This window comes from Vombatus ursinus, unplaced genomic scaffold (assembly GCF_900497805.2).
Source record: "Vombatus ursinus unplaced genomic scaffold, bare-nosed wombat genome assembly UNPS02004817.1, whole genome shotgun sequence".
Classification (NCBI taxonomy): Eukaryota; Metazoa; Chordata; class Mammalia; order Diprotodontia; family Vombatidae; genus Vombatus; species Vombatus ursinus.
This window is the reverse complement of record NW_020944595.1, coordinates 4152-17323: the sequence shown is the minus strand read 5'-3', so window position 1 is coordinate 17323 and position 13172 is coordinate 4152. Positions and strand designations below refer to the sequence as shown.

General features: G+C 37.3%; 1 protein-coding gene across 1 annotated transcript; it reads left to right on the top strand.

The window, feature by feature from the left end:
* The first annotated feature begins 3562 nt into the window (after positions 1-3562).
* On the top strand, positions 3563-4507 carry LOC114027762 (putative olfactory receptor 2W6). Its single transcript, XM_027841895.1, has one exon. It carries the CDS (start codon positions 3563-3565, stop codon positions 4505-4507), a length of 945 nt encoding a protein of 314 aa, XP_027697696.1.
* Positions 4508-13172: the final 8665 nt, after the last annotated feature.

Below are 13172 nucleotides of genomic sequence, written 5' to 3'. Positions count from 1 at the left end.
AATAGTTTTAAGGTTCAAAGGAATCTTAAAAAACTAGTCACGATCATCATTTATGACTGAGGTAATGAATCACAGAGAATTTAAATTACTTCCACAAATTTACATAAGTATTAATTAGCAGAATTAGTATTTTAAGCCATGTTCTGTGAGCCCAAATGCAACATTTTTTTGTGCAAATATCCAGAAAGAGAAAAATAAGTTATAATTCCCTTAGAATTGCCTAATGCCATTGCAACAACAAGCATTTATTAAATATGTCCTATATGTCTGGCACTGTGCTAAGTGCTAGACATGACTCTTGAATCATCTGTGATCTTTGAAAGACCCTGACTACCAGAAGAGCAGAAAGACAGCAGAAAGGCAAATAACCTGATTTTCAAAAAGAAAAAAAAAAGAAGAGAAGAGAATCTGCAAATTGTAGGAGAATGAATTTAACTTTGATTCCTAGGAATCCAAGAATTCCTAGAAATTCCTAGGAAAAAAAAGAAAAATATATATAATGTAATGGTTAAAGTGATCATTAAAAAAAATCTAGAAGGTTTAGAAGTGATAAGAAAGAGCCATTGTGGCTTCATCAGAGTTAGTTCATGTTAGATTTATTTATTATTATTATTTTTCATTTTTCACTAGCTAGGACCAGGAGAATTCTATATCTCTGGTTTATGTAGATGTCAGCAAAGACTTTGATATAGTCTCATTGACTATTCTTATAGAAAAGATATACTTTAGGATTAGCTAATCCATATTTGGTTGAATGACCTGATCCAATCTCCTTTTATGTCACTTTGGAAATAGGTCTACACTCAACTTTGCTTGAAGAAATATCAGAAGCCATCTATTTCAACCCCCTTGTTTTTCAGTTGAGGAAACTGAAACCCAGGGGAGATTAAATTATGTTTCCAGTGTCTCACAGGGAGTAAGCAACAGACCTTTGCTATTTATCATTTTTAACAATCACCTGGATGAAAACATGGTTGATATGCATGGCAAATTTGTGGACGATACAAAACTAGAAGGAACAGCCAATACACTGGATGACAGAATCAAGATTTTTTTAAAAGATCTAGAAGAGCTAGAACCTGAAAGTCAAATATAACAAGATAAAATTTAACAATGATAAATGTAAAGACTTAGACTTGGCTTCTGATAACTCAATTTCATTAGTGTAAGGAGGGGAGATATGATTAGATAGTATTTTGGAGAAAAGATCTGTCAGTTTTTTGTGAACTTCTGTATTTTAGTCAACAATGTGATGGATAGAAAAACCTAATGCATTTTTTAGCTCCATCAATCAATCAAAATTTATTAGGGGCTCACTAAGTGCCAGGTAATGAGCTAAGTTTAGAGAATACAAAAAATAAGTAAAAATACTCCCCATATTCAAACAAGCAAACATTTTAATGGAGGTGACAATAAACATACAAATTGGTATATATACAATAAATTTTGAATAGAAGGAAGGAAGCCTAAGAGGGGAAACAACTAGTTTCTTACCAGACCAGAAAATACCTCCTTCAGAAGGCAAAGATTAGGAGGGAGAATATTTGAGGAATGGAGATAGCTGGTGCAAAGGAACACTAAGAGCATCATAGGATCCAGGGCAAGGTAGGCAATAGTACCATTGTATTATCATCTGATCAGTGTGATTATAGGGTATTATGTTCAGGTCTGAAAACAACATTTTGGGACAGTTGTGGGCAAAATGGTCTAGTGGAGAGCAGCTGGAATGGTGAAGGTTTTCAAATGTGCACCACACAAAAATTTGATGCAGGAACTAGAGTTGTTTAGTTTGAGGAAGAATAGATTTATGGGGATGTGGTTACTATCCTCAAGTTTTTGAAAAGGCATCATGTAGAAGAGGGATTGTATTTGATCTGTTTGGTTCCAAAGAGTAGAACTAGAAACAATGAATGGAAATTACAATCAAGCAAATTTAGATTTGATATAAAGGACTATTTCTTAGTACTTTGAACTACACCGAAGTAGAATGGGCTTCTTGGAAGGTCATGTGTCCTATGTTACTAGATTTCTATGAGCAAATGCTGGGTTGCTCCTGGGTGGAGTCAGCGCAATATATGCAAAAGAGCACTAACTGGGAGTCAAAAGACCAAGAATCAAAATCTTGCCTCAAATTATTAGTACCTCCATGACTTTGGGTGGTCACTTTAATTTCCCTGTGTTTCAACGTGTCATTTGTGAAATGAGAGGATTAAATTAAATGATCTTTTAGGTCTCTTCTGGTTCTTGATCTATGATTCTATACACAGTTGACCTCTCCGAAATCACTGTCCCAAATCATACTGGACCAGCAGGTTATATTCTCAGAGAACAATGACTGATACACCCCTCTGGGTTTGAGGGATAGCCATGCAAGTTGATAGAGTAAGCCCAAAACATTTGTGGGATTTGTCAGATATATTTTAAAGAGTATCCATCTTCAGGTGTGAGATGGCCTTTGCAATCTCTTCTAACTCTGGGATTCTGTGATTTTGTGGCAAAGTATCAATTTGCTTTTGTGAGGACTCTTTAGTCCTCCATTTTATCATTTATAAAGGAGAAATAATAGTACTTTTGTGAGTTTGTTCCCTGAGGTTTTTGTTTGTTTTAGGAAAGTACTTTGTAAACTATAAAGTGCTAAATGTATGGCTACTAGACCATGGCTAGAGTTCCAGTCTTTAGATTAGAAAATGATCAAGATGGTTCAAGATGGTCTGGAAATCTGGACATTCAAATAGGTATCACTTTACTCTTACTAGGAACAGGGTTGGGAATAGATTTGTTGTTTGTCTGGTATAAGGAACTCCTTATTAAGGAAATTACCTCATTCAATGCAAGTCAGTAGCTTCCCTGCAACATATAGAGAGTTACCTAGAGCAGTGAGAAATTAACTGAGTTGCCCCCTGGAATAATGGCTAGAGAGACAGCCTTAAGGCCAAGAATATCTGATTCAAGTGTCATACCTGACATACACTAGCTGCATGAACTTAATTTTTAAGCACGGAGAGGTTAAATGAGTTTCCCAGAAGTTGACTGGAATGCTATCCTATCCCATACCAGGAAATATCCTGATGACCAAAGTTATCTAATATGATCAAAACCACTACCACTATGCATTTGGTGGAAGCTAAGAGAATTAGAGACACAGTACTTAAAGTTTTAATGCACATGTCCAGAACAGAAGAATTGTGTAATGGAGCTTACTTCTCTGACTCACAGATCCTGAATAACATGTATTTGTGGAAAGCCTAACCATTTACATGGGAGTGGGTTAATTTGACACTTTTCATCAGTAACAGCAGGCCATTGAAAATCTTTGGATTGACCAGCATGCAGCTTTGAAGTGTGCGTTGTTGTGCTCTGTGACCTGGAAAGGGAGTTAGGATTATGAGTTACAGTTGATCATCAAATTCCTATGTTCTAGCACCATAGACTTATTTAATCTATTCCTCCTGGAGATACTGAATAAATGCTCTGTGCCTTCTAGGGATGAACCTACCTTAATTCTTTTCATGACCTTCAGAGATACTTGTCTTCCCTAACAGGTGATGTTTTATCCCAGGCTATGGAAAAAAGCAACAACAGCTTCTTAGAAGGATTTATCCTGGTGGGCTTCTCAGACCGACCCCATCTGGAGATGATTCTTTTTGTGATTGTACTATTCTTCTACCTCTTGACCATCCTGGGGAACATGACTATCATCTTCTTGTCTGCCTTAGATTCACGGCTCCATACCCCAATGTACTTCTTTTTAGCCAACCTCTCCTTCCTTGACATGTGCTTCACAACAGGCTCCATCCCACAGATGCTCTACAATCTCTGGGGTCCAGATAAAAGCATCACCTACCTAGGTTGTGCCATTCAACTCTACTTTGTCCTGGCACTGGGTGGGGTAGAGTGTGTCCTTTTGGCTGTTATGTCCTTTGACCGCTATGCTGCTGTATGTAAACCATTACACTACACTGTCATTATGCACCCAAGACTTTGTGGACAATTGGCCTCAGTGGCGTGGTTGAGTGGCTTTGGCAATGCACTTATCATGGTGCCCCAGACTCTTATGCTCCCCCGTTGTGGGCAGCGGAGGGTGGACCACTTTCTCTGTGAAATGCCAGCACTGATTGGCATGGCCTGTGTGGACACTATGGACCTTGAGGCTTTGGAATTTGCATTGGCTATTTTTATTATCCTAGCTCCTCTTATTCTCATCCTCATCTCCTACGGAAATATTGCTTGGGCAGTGCGGAGGGTCAAGTCCGCTGCTGGGCGAAGAAAAGCTTTTAACACCTGCAGCTCCCATCTTATTGTGGTATCACTCTTCTATGGGACTATAATCTACATGTACCTCCAGCCAGCCAGCACTTACTCCCAGGACCAAGGCAAATTCCTTACCCTTTTCTATACCATTGTCACACCCAGTATCAATCCACTCATATATACCCTGAGGAACAAGGATGTGAAAGAGGCTGTGAAGAAAGTGCTAGGGAAGGGTTATGGAACTGATATGGGCTAATCAGGTTTACAGACGTCCAAACTTTAATTCTATCTCCAGAAACAATAATACAAAAGAAAGTTCAAGAAAGAATGGATTAAATAAATCTGTAAAGCAAATTGCAGTGGCCCAGAACTCTAGAAGGTTTTTTTTGCCTCCTTTCACTGGTTCTGAGATAGCTGACCATCACTGAGAAAACACTAGGATTTATCAAGGTCTGTGGGTCACCACCTTCTTCTGCTCTTTGTATACATTTCTTTAGATATATTCTGAAGAAATGTATACTTAAGTCACTTGTGGGAGGTTCGGGAAGAGGAATAGGAATGTAGAGAACCAAAATCAACATTTTTATCTATCTCAAAGATACATTCTGAAATCCCCTTTTTTATTCTCATCCTTCCAGAGTTTATCCCATCTCCTATGCTGCCACTCCCAGCAAGGTGATATATGATCCTTGAGCATGTCCAGCTTAGGGGCAGAAGGAGTAATGAGATGACCTCTAGGTAACCCTTGCCAATTGACCTTTGGTGTTTGAAATGTCTCTCTGGTTTCTTCACACTTAAAATAACAATAGCAAAGTACTTCATTGGATTGTTGCAAAGATTGATTAAAATATATTGATTAAATAGAATGTAGCAAACTGTATGAAGCTCCAAGTAAAAAAAAAAAGTGCTCTTTCAGTATTTTACAAACTGTTCTTTATGGGCTGCATACATTATGCCAGGCCATAGAATTATGGTCCCGAGATTAAGATGTGTATAGGTGGAGCTTCCAGTGAAAAGGAAGTTTCTACAACTTCACTTGGGAGTATTGATATAAGCAGGATGTACCTTGAACTCAGCACATGCTGCTGTTCTCCACAACCCTCTGGAAAGTATGAGGGAATCCCAAGACTATTGGTTAAGTGCCCAGATGCTTAGTGTTATCCCCAACTTACACAATTGTCCTGCCAAAATGTAGATGCCCTTCCCATCTCTATACATGTGACAATAAATCTCCAATGGATGACAATTAAACTATAGAATCACAGAACCTCAGATGCTGGAAAGGGGCCATGTTGATGGGGTGGTTGGGTGCTTGTGTTTGGGTACTTGTGCTTGTACTTGGACCTCAATTTCTCCCTAGGATCAGAAACACTGTCTCTGACAATCACTCCCCAGCCCAAGGACACTGTGCCTAGCAATTACTCATGCATGGGCTCCAGCAAGACCCTAATCGCTCTCTCTGGTGCAGCCACCCAAAGCTGGGTGAGAGAGTACTGGGCTGCTCAGGCCCTAGCCCTCAGATCATGTCTCTGGAAGCCTCCCAATTCCCTAGTAACTTCCTGTCTTGTGAGAAAGCTTTCCCTTGTTGCAGAGCATTCTCTCATCAAGACAGAGGGAGAGGGGTGCCTTGCTCAGCCCAAGGAGTTTTGTCCTTGGCTGGTCCGAGGACTCTTCCTCCTGCCAGACTCCCAAGATCCATACTTCTGTCATCTCCCTCCCTGTCTGGTATACTCCCTGTACTTTCCCATCCATAGCTCCCAAAGACACCTGGACCTTTGGATTACCTAATTGGTATCCCTGGCATTCCTTTCTTTTGCCCTTTTCCATGTAAACCCTAGCTCCATCCTTAATCTCTCGCAGGTCCCTTAAGAATACTTGCCCGCTGAAAAGTGTAGCAATAAATCTTTGCCACCTTGACTTAAAGAATGCTTGAGTCTGCGAATTCATTCCAGACTACCCCATCCTGTACTCCAGCCTTTGAGGGGTATCAACCTCTCAGACCACAACAATGTGTTTAAACTTGTGCCTGATTCAGAAACTCCCTTTACAATAGCCCTGGCAAGAAGTTTCTTGTCCTGTACATGAATGCCCCAAGTAAGCTAATTTCATTCCTGGACATTTCTAATTATTAGCATTTGCTTCCTTAATAACCAATATTATAACTGTCACTGTAGCTGCCATTCCCTGGTCCCAGTTTTGCCTTCTAGGCCAAAAAGAACTATTTCTTTGTCCATGTGAAAAACCTTTAAAAAGGGAATTAGATTCTTCAAAGTTTTCCTTTCTCCAGGCTTCAACATGAAGGCAAATAAACATTGTTTTAATAGCCCTAGTAACTCAAGGGAACACAAATGCAATGATGCAAATGATTTGGTGCATTCCATTACTTTTTTTAAGTGGAGAGGGGATCTGAACCTATGATTTCAGCAGTGGTGGGAGCACCTAGTGGAGAACCTCTTCAACTAATGCAGACTAGCAGTTTTTCTGAAATTTAGGGCTCTGAGAATTTAAGAGATTTGCCCAGGGTCACACTACAGTTGTCATATGGAAGACTTGAAATCAGGAATCTGTAGCTTTCTCCAAAATTTAGATGATGTCCAACATTTTGTGAGAGACTTTTCTTAATCCTCTCAGCTGCTAGTGCACTCCCCACCCCAATTACCTTGCACCAATTTTGTATATTCTTAAAAATGACATGTTTGCCTCCACCAATAGAATGTAAACTCCTTAAGAACAGAAACTGTTTAATTTTTTTTCCTTTGAATCTCCAATGCTCAGCGCAGTGCCTGACCAAGAGCATACTAGGAACAGATGCAAAAGAGCTGGATGCAATCATAAGCTAGAGCAGTCATTCACAGATGAGCTTACAGAAAGCCAAGACTGGCCCATTCCAAAAACACTCAGTGGTTGGCTAGAAGGCTGAGAAATCTATCCAATCTCCTAAAATTTACCTCATTTCATTGCTTTTTCTTTTTCATTTCAGGTCCAGTGTTCAGTTCTGGAGTTTTCCTTTCTCCCCTTTTCAGTCAGTAAACAAGCATTTAAATACTTAATGTACAACAGGACCTGAACTAAAAGCAGAGTATAAAAAAATTCAAAGTAAAAATGTGACTCACTTAATGTGACTTATGAGAATGGAGTAAGATTTGAAAAAATTCTTAGTAAAGTCCTAGGCAAGAGGGAAATCACTAGCAGCTAATTCCCAATTTTATTAATTTTAATAAATAAACCATGTGGCAAGACAAGTTTATTATCAGCATAAAGGATGAGTATTGAGCTAGAAAATTTCCCAAATAGTAGGAATGGGACCTCTACAGTTATAAATTATTCTATCCATCTTGAGAAATCTATAGCATTTGACACTACTGATTACCTTCTCCAAAGAGAGTTTTATGACAGCATTCTCTCTTGGTTGCACTCCTTCCTATATGGTCCCTCCTTGTCAGTCTCCTTTGCTGGATAAAATCCATATCTCACTCACTTACCTGGTGTTGTAGTCCAAAGTTCTGTCCTTGGCTTATCTATATGATCTTATCAAATTCCATGGGCTCAAGTAACATCTCTACACAGAAGATGACCATCTCTTTGGTGTCAACCCTAGTCTCTCCCCTGAGCTCCAGTCTGATATCACCAGCTGTAGCTCCCATAACATCAGGTACATAACACTGACTTAATAAATGTTTGTTGATTGATTAATTGATCCTAAGCAATGATTTTATGTCATGCTCTATATTCTTTTAGAACTCAAGTCAATGAAGGTTTCTTCTCTGCTTAGCCTTTTGAAATCAATTTCTTGAAAGGTTTTCTCCATACATGTATATAGACATAATCTTTTGCAGGTACATCTGAGGGACTTTGACAGGATGACTTTTTTGATGGCTGAAATAAAATAGCACCTACTGGGAAAAATTATAAAGTATACTCCTTTACTGGTTGATATAAAAATGATGCCTTAACTTTCTAAATGCCTACCTAAGGCTAGAGATGAGTCAGTATAAGATCATACTGCTAATGCAGCAACTCAGGTGTCAACTGAGATATCAATTAAATATACATATGACCTATATTTGTGTCACTTTCATGCATTAAATTTCTAGCTCCAGTCTAAGTGCCTGTATAGTTTATCCCTATTGTCTGGTATGTACTCACTCATCATTTCTACCTTATAGAATCCTTAATTTCCTTTAAAGTTCAGTTTAAGCAAGACGCCTGTCCATCCTGATCCTATCAAATATTAGTATCTTCACCCAGGGAGAGAAGGAAATTTTCTGATCAAATTAGGGAGTATTCCTAAACAATCTAATAATATAATACAAAAATATTCTGTCAAGGGTCTTCATATACTGATAAGAAAGTGTAAAGTAATAAACCTGATAACATTATGAGGCCTTAGTTATTGAATGAAGGCATGTGGTGGGTTGTAGAGGGAGTCTGCTGATTGGTTTACAGGATCAGCCATGGTTCTATAGGGTTTTTTAAAAAGGCTGGCACCACTCTGAGTCAGTAAACTCTTAGAATTCAGCTATGAGCTCTTTAGGACTCACTCTCACATTGAGAATTGCAGTTCTTAATCATCAAAGGGAGGAGGGGATTTCTCTCACCTTCTACCCTCTAACTTCCGCTGACAGTGGTGACTCAGGCCAGAAGCAAATAGCTATAAGAGATGTGTTTTTGCACAGCCTGAGAAGAAAACTCAAGGACATGACTTCTTAAACACCAAACATCTGTACATAAAAGAGGAAGGATCTGAATTCTCTAGAAGACATGTTCCTGGAATCTAGGTTTTAAGCTGAAAATGTGAACTTCCAGGGCAGTATCACTTTTAAGATTGTCTCATGGATAACTCCTGCTCCTTGGAGAAGAAATGTTATAGCACACAAGGTTTCTGCAGAGCTTGGAATTATATAAAAAAAATTCTGGAGGAAATAATTTGAAAGAGCTAACAGCATCATAAATTTAGAGGAGGAATGGATCCTAGAGGTCATCAAGTTCAAGCTACCCATTTCATATAAGAGAAAACGAAGTGGTTAAATAACTTGCCTAAGGTCACAAAGCTTAGTAAGGTAAGGTCTTCCTCACTCCAGGACTTGGTTCTTTATACCGTGATGCTTTGTGGGATAATTTATTCCAGTAACAGACATCATGAAAATTAGAAAGGAGAAAACATAACCCAATGACTCCATGAAACAAGAAGAAATGTTAGACAAAATGTAAAGTTTACAAAAAGAACAAAATGTAAAGTATCTGTTATTTTAATCAAACAACCAAAGAAATAAGAAGGAAGAAATAATTTTAAAATATACGCTTTAAAACAATAAGCATTTAAATATCCTGGTTGTGATATTTCAAGATATCAAAAATAAAAAGTAGCTAGGTTTGTGCAGAAGTCAAAGTGAACATAGAAAGGAAAATTGCCAACTATTAACAACCACTAACAAGAAAAAAATATAAATCAAAAGAACTCCAAGGTTTCACTTCACATCCTACAAATTCATGAAGACGACAAAAGATGGTAATAATTAAAACTGGATTGGTTAAGGGGAAATAATCACATTAGTACATCATTGGTGAAGCTATGAATATGTACAACTATTTTGTAAAGCAATTTGGAACAATGTAAGTAAAGTGACAAAATTGTCCTCTTTTTTTCCAGAGATACCACTACTAGAAATATACCTTGAAGAGGTCATTGATGATAAGAATATTCCCATATACAATTAAATATTTATAACTTCTTTTTCTTGATAAAAAAATTTTTATTGTTAAGCAAACTATGATACATATACACATGTAATATTAATGTGCTATAAGACATGATGATGAATGTGATAAGTACAGAGAAGTATGAAAAGATTTACGTCATCTACTGTAGGGTGCATTAAACAGAAGCTAGAAAACAATATATACAATGTAAATGGAAGGAACAACCACAAACTAATCAGACATGAATGCTGAAAAATTGCAAAAAGAAAGCATGGTCTCAAGAGAAATAAGAAAATAGTGCCACCCTCATGCTTTTGCAGAGTGGGAAGGTTCATGTGGGCGAAACATTGTTTACTTGCTGCAGGAGTTCTTGGCTAGGAAAATGTCCCTAGAGTATAAACCCAAAATACTAAGAGATAGTTTGAACTGCTTTTCCCAGTAGGTATTTAGCATAATATAACCCTGGAAATCCATCCAAACAGTTATTACAAATGAAATAGAGGGTTTCCAAGTATTTTGGATGAAGACGCCAGAGCTAAGTAGATAATCTGAAACATAAATACAGGAGTGAAAAGACACAAAGGCAGCTAAATACGTCTGAGAAAAAGGAAAAGACGAAATGATGAAGAAAATATTGAACATCTCTATCTCTCTCTCTCTCTCTCTCTGTATATGTATATATATATATATATATATATGTATCTTCAATATTTAACACCCACCTCTTGTAACACTTTTCTTTGTGAAAAGGAGAGCAAAGAAAAAGAGGAAAAGGAAAAAATAATTATTGACAGAAACACACAAATAAAAATAATAATTTATATTAATGGGAAGAATGAATTCATGATGTTAGCCAATTTATTGAGTAAAAAATGCAGCAATGTGTTGCTTATAAGAAACACACTTAAGGTGGAGCAAAAATGGCAGATTAGGGACAGCCACCCCACTGAATTTTCCCAAGATTCTGCTCCATACAATTTAAGAACAATGCTTCAATTCAAATTTTGAAGAGGCAAAGCCAAAAAAAAAAAAAGGGAGGTTGAGGTGAGACATTTTTCCTGCCTAAGAAGACTTAAGAGGTTAGCAGGAGAAGTCTATTATACCAGGGCAGAGACTGTCCAAGGCCCATACCTGAGGTGGTGCAGCAGCTTCTGCAATTCTCAGCCCAGAGGCAGTAAGACAATTAGTCAGAAAGAGATAACAAGGGACCCTTTGCTAGCATTGGGTATAGTCAGTGATGATTGGCAACTCTATTGCTCATACACAGTCCTAGGACACAGTTTTAAGGGTGGAGAGGAATGCTGGTGGTCAGTCACAAGGGAACAGGAGTCCTGCTCATAGTTCCAAGGCAAAAACTAGTACAAGCATTTGCAGCTACAGGGGAGCAAAGGTCCTTCCTTGGTAAAGAACAAAGTGCAGACAAGAAGAGCAGTGAATCTAACTCTCCCAGGATCGTACCAACTTGGAAAGACCAAAAGTTTTCATACTTCCAGAACTAGTTCTAAAAAACATCAGCACCAAAAAAGGAAAAAAAAAAAAAGCCTGAAGTTTGGAATAGTGCTTCCCCAGCCCTAAGTTAGTGGAACTCAACTTTAAAAAAATTCAAAGTCATGAAATAGGCTGGAAAAATTAGCAAAAAACAGCAAAAGAGAATTTGACCATAAAAAGCTACTATGGTGGCAGAGAAAACCAAGATGTGAACTCAGAAGAACATAACAATGCGAAAATAGCTACCCAAAAAAAACTTCAAAGAAAAAAGCTAATTAGATCCTTAAGAAAGAGATGAGTGATAGAGGAAAAATTCAGAAAATTGGGAGTGCTGCAAAAAAATTATGAAAAGAAAATTAGCAGCTCATTAAAAGAGGCACAAAAAATACTGAAGAAACACCGTAAAAACAGAATAGGCCTAAAAGTAAAAGTGGCACACAAATTCACTGAAGAATTTTTTAAAAAGCAGAAAAGGTCAAATGGAAAAAGAGGTAGACAAATTCATTGAAGGAAAAAAAATTTCTTATAGATAAAGAGTTGGTCAAATAGAAAAAGAGGTACAAAATTTCACTGAAGAAAATAATTGCTTAAAAATCAGAATTGGGAAGTGTAAGGTAATGATTCCATGAGATATAAAGAAACAATAAACCAAAATCAAAAGAATGAAAAAATTGAACAAAATGTGATATATCTCAATGGAAAAAAAAACTGACCTGGAAAATAGACCAAGGACAGATAATTTAAGAATTACTAGTAAGCCAACATTTTAAAAAGGAGCATATATATCATGTTTCAAGAAATTATTAAGGAAAATTATCCTGATATGTTAGATCTATAGGATAAAATAGAAATTGAAAGAATTCACTAATCACTACCTGAAAGAGATCTCAAAATGTAAACTTCCAGAAATATCACAGCCAAATTCAGCGCTCTTAGGTCAAAGAGAAAATACTTCAAGCAGTCAGAGAGAAACCATTCAAATGTTGTGGAACCACAGTCAGAATCACACAAGATTCCAACATTAACAGCTTCCAAATTAAAGTGGTGGAGGGCTTGGAATATAATATTCCAGAAGGCAAAGAAGCTAGTATTACAACAACAACAGCAGAAACAACAAGCAAACAAACCAATCCAGCAAAACTGAGTATAATCCTTCAGGGGAAAAAGTGGATATATAATGAAATAGATGACTTTCAAGCATTCATAATGAAAAGATCACAACTGAATAACAATAATTAAAAAAATGACATTTAGATACAAGACTCAAGAGAAGCATCCAAAGGTAAACATGAAGGAATAACTATAAGGGACTCAATAAAGTCAAACTGTTTGCATTCCTACTTGGGAAGATGATATATGTGACTCCTAATAACTTTATCACTACTAGGGCAATTAAAAGGAGTTTACATAGATGGAGGACATAGATGTGAATTGATTATGTTGTAATGATCTCGCAAAAAGTGAAGGGATGAGATAGCAGGATGCATTGGGAGAAGGGAGAAGGGAGAGGAAGAATGAGGAACATGGGGAAAAGGTGGGGGGTGAGAAAAAGAAGAGTGAATTAAGAAAGCAGTGGTTAGAAACAAAATAAACTTTTTAGGAGGGACAGGATAAAAAGAGAAAGAAAGGTAGAAACAGAAGATAATGGGACAGAGGGAAATATACAATTATTAATCACAACTGTGAATGTGAATGGGAGAGGTGCACCCATAAAATGGAAATAGCAAAATGAT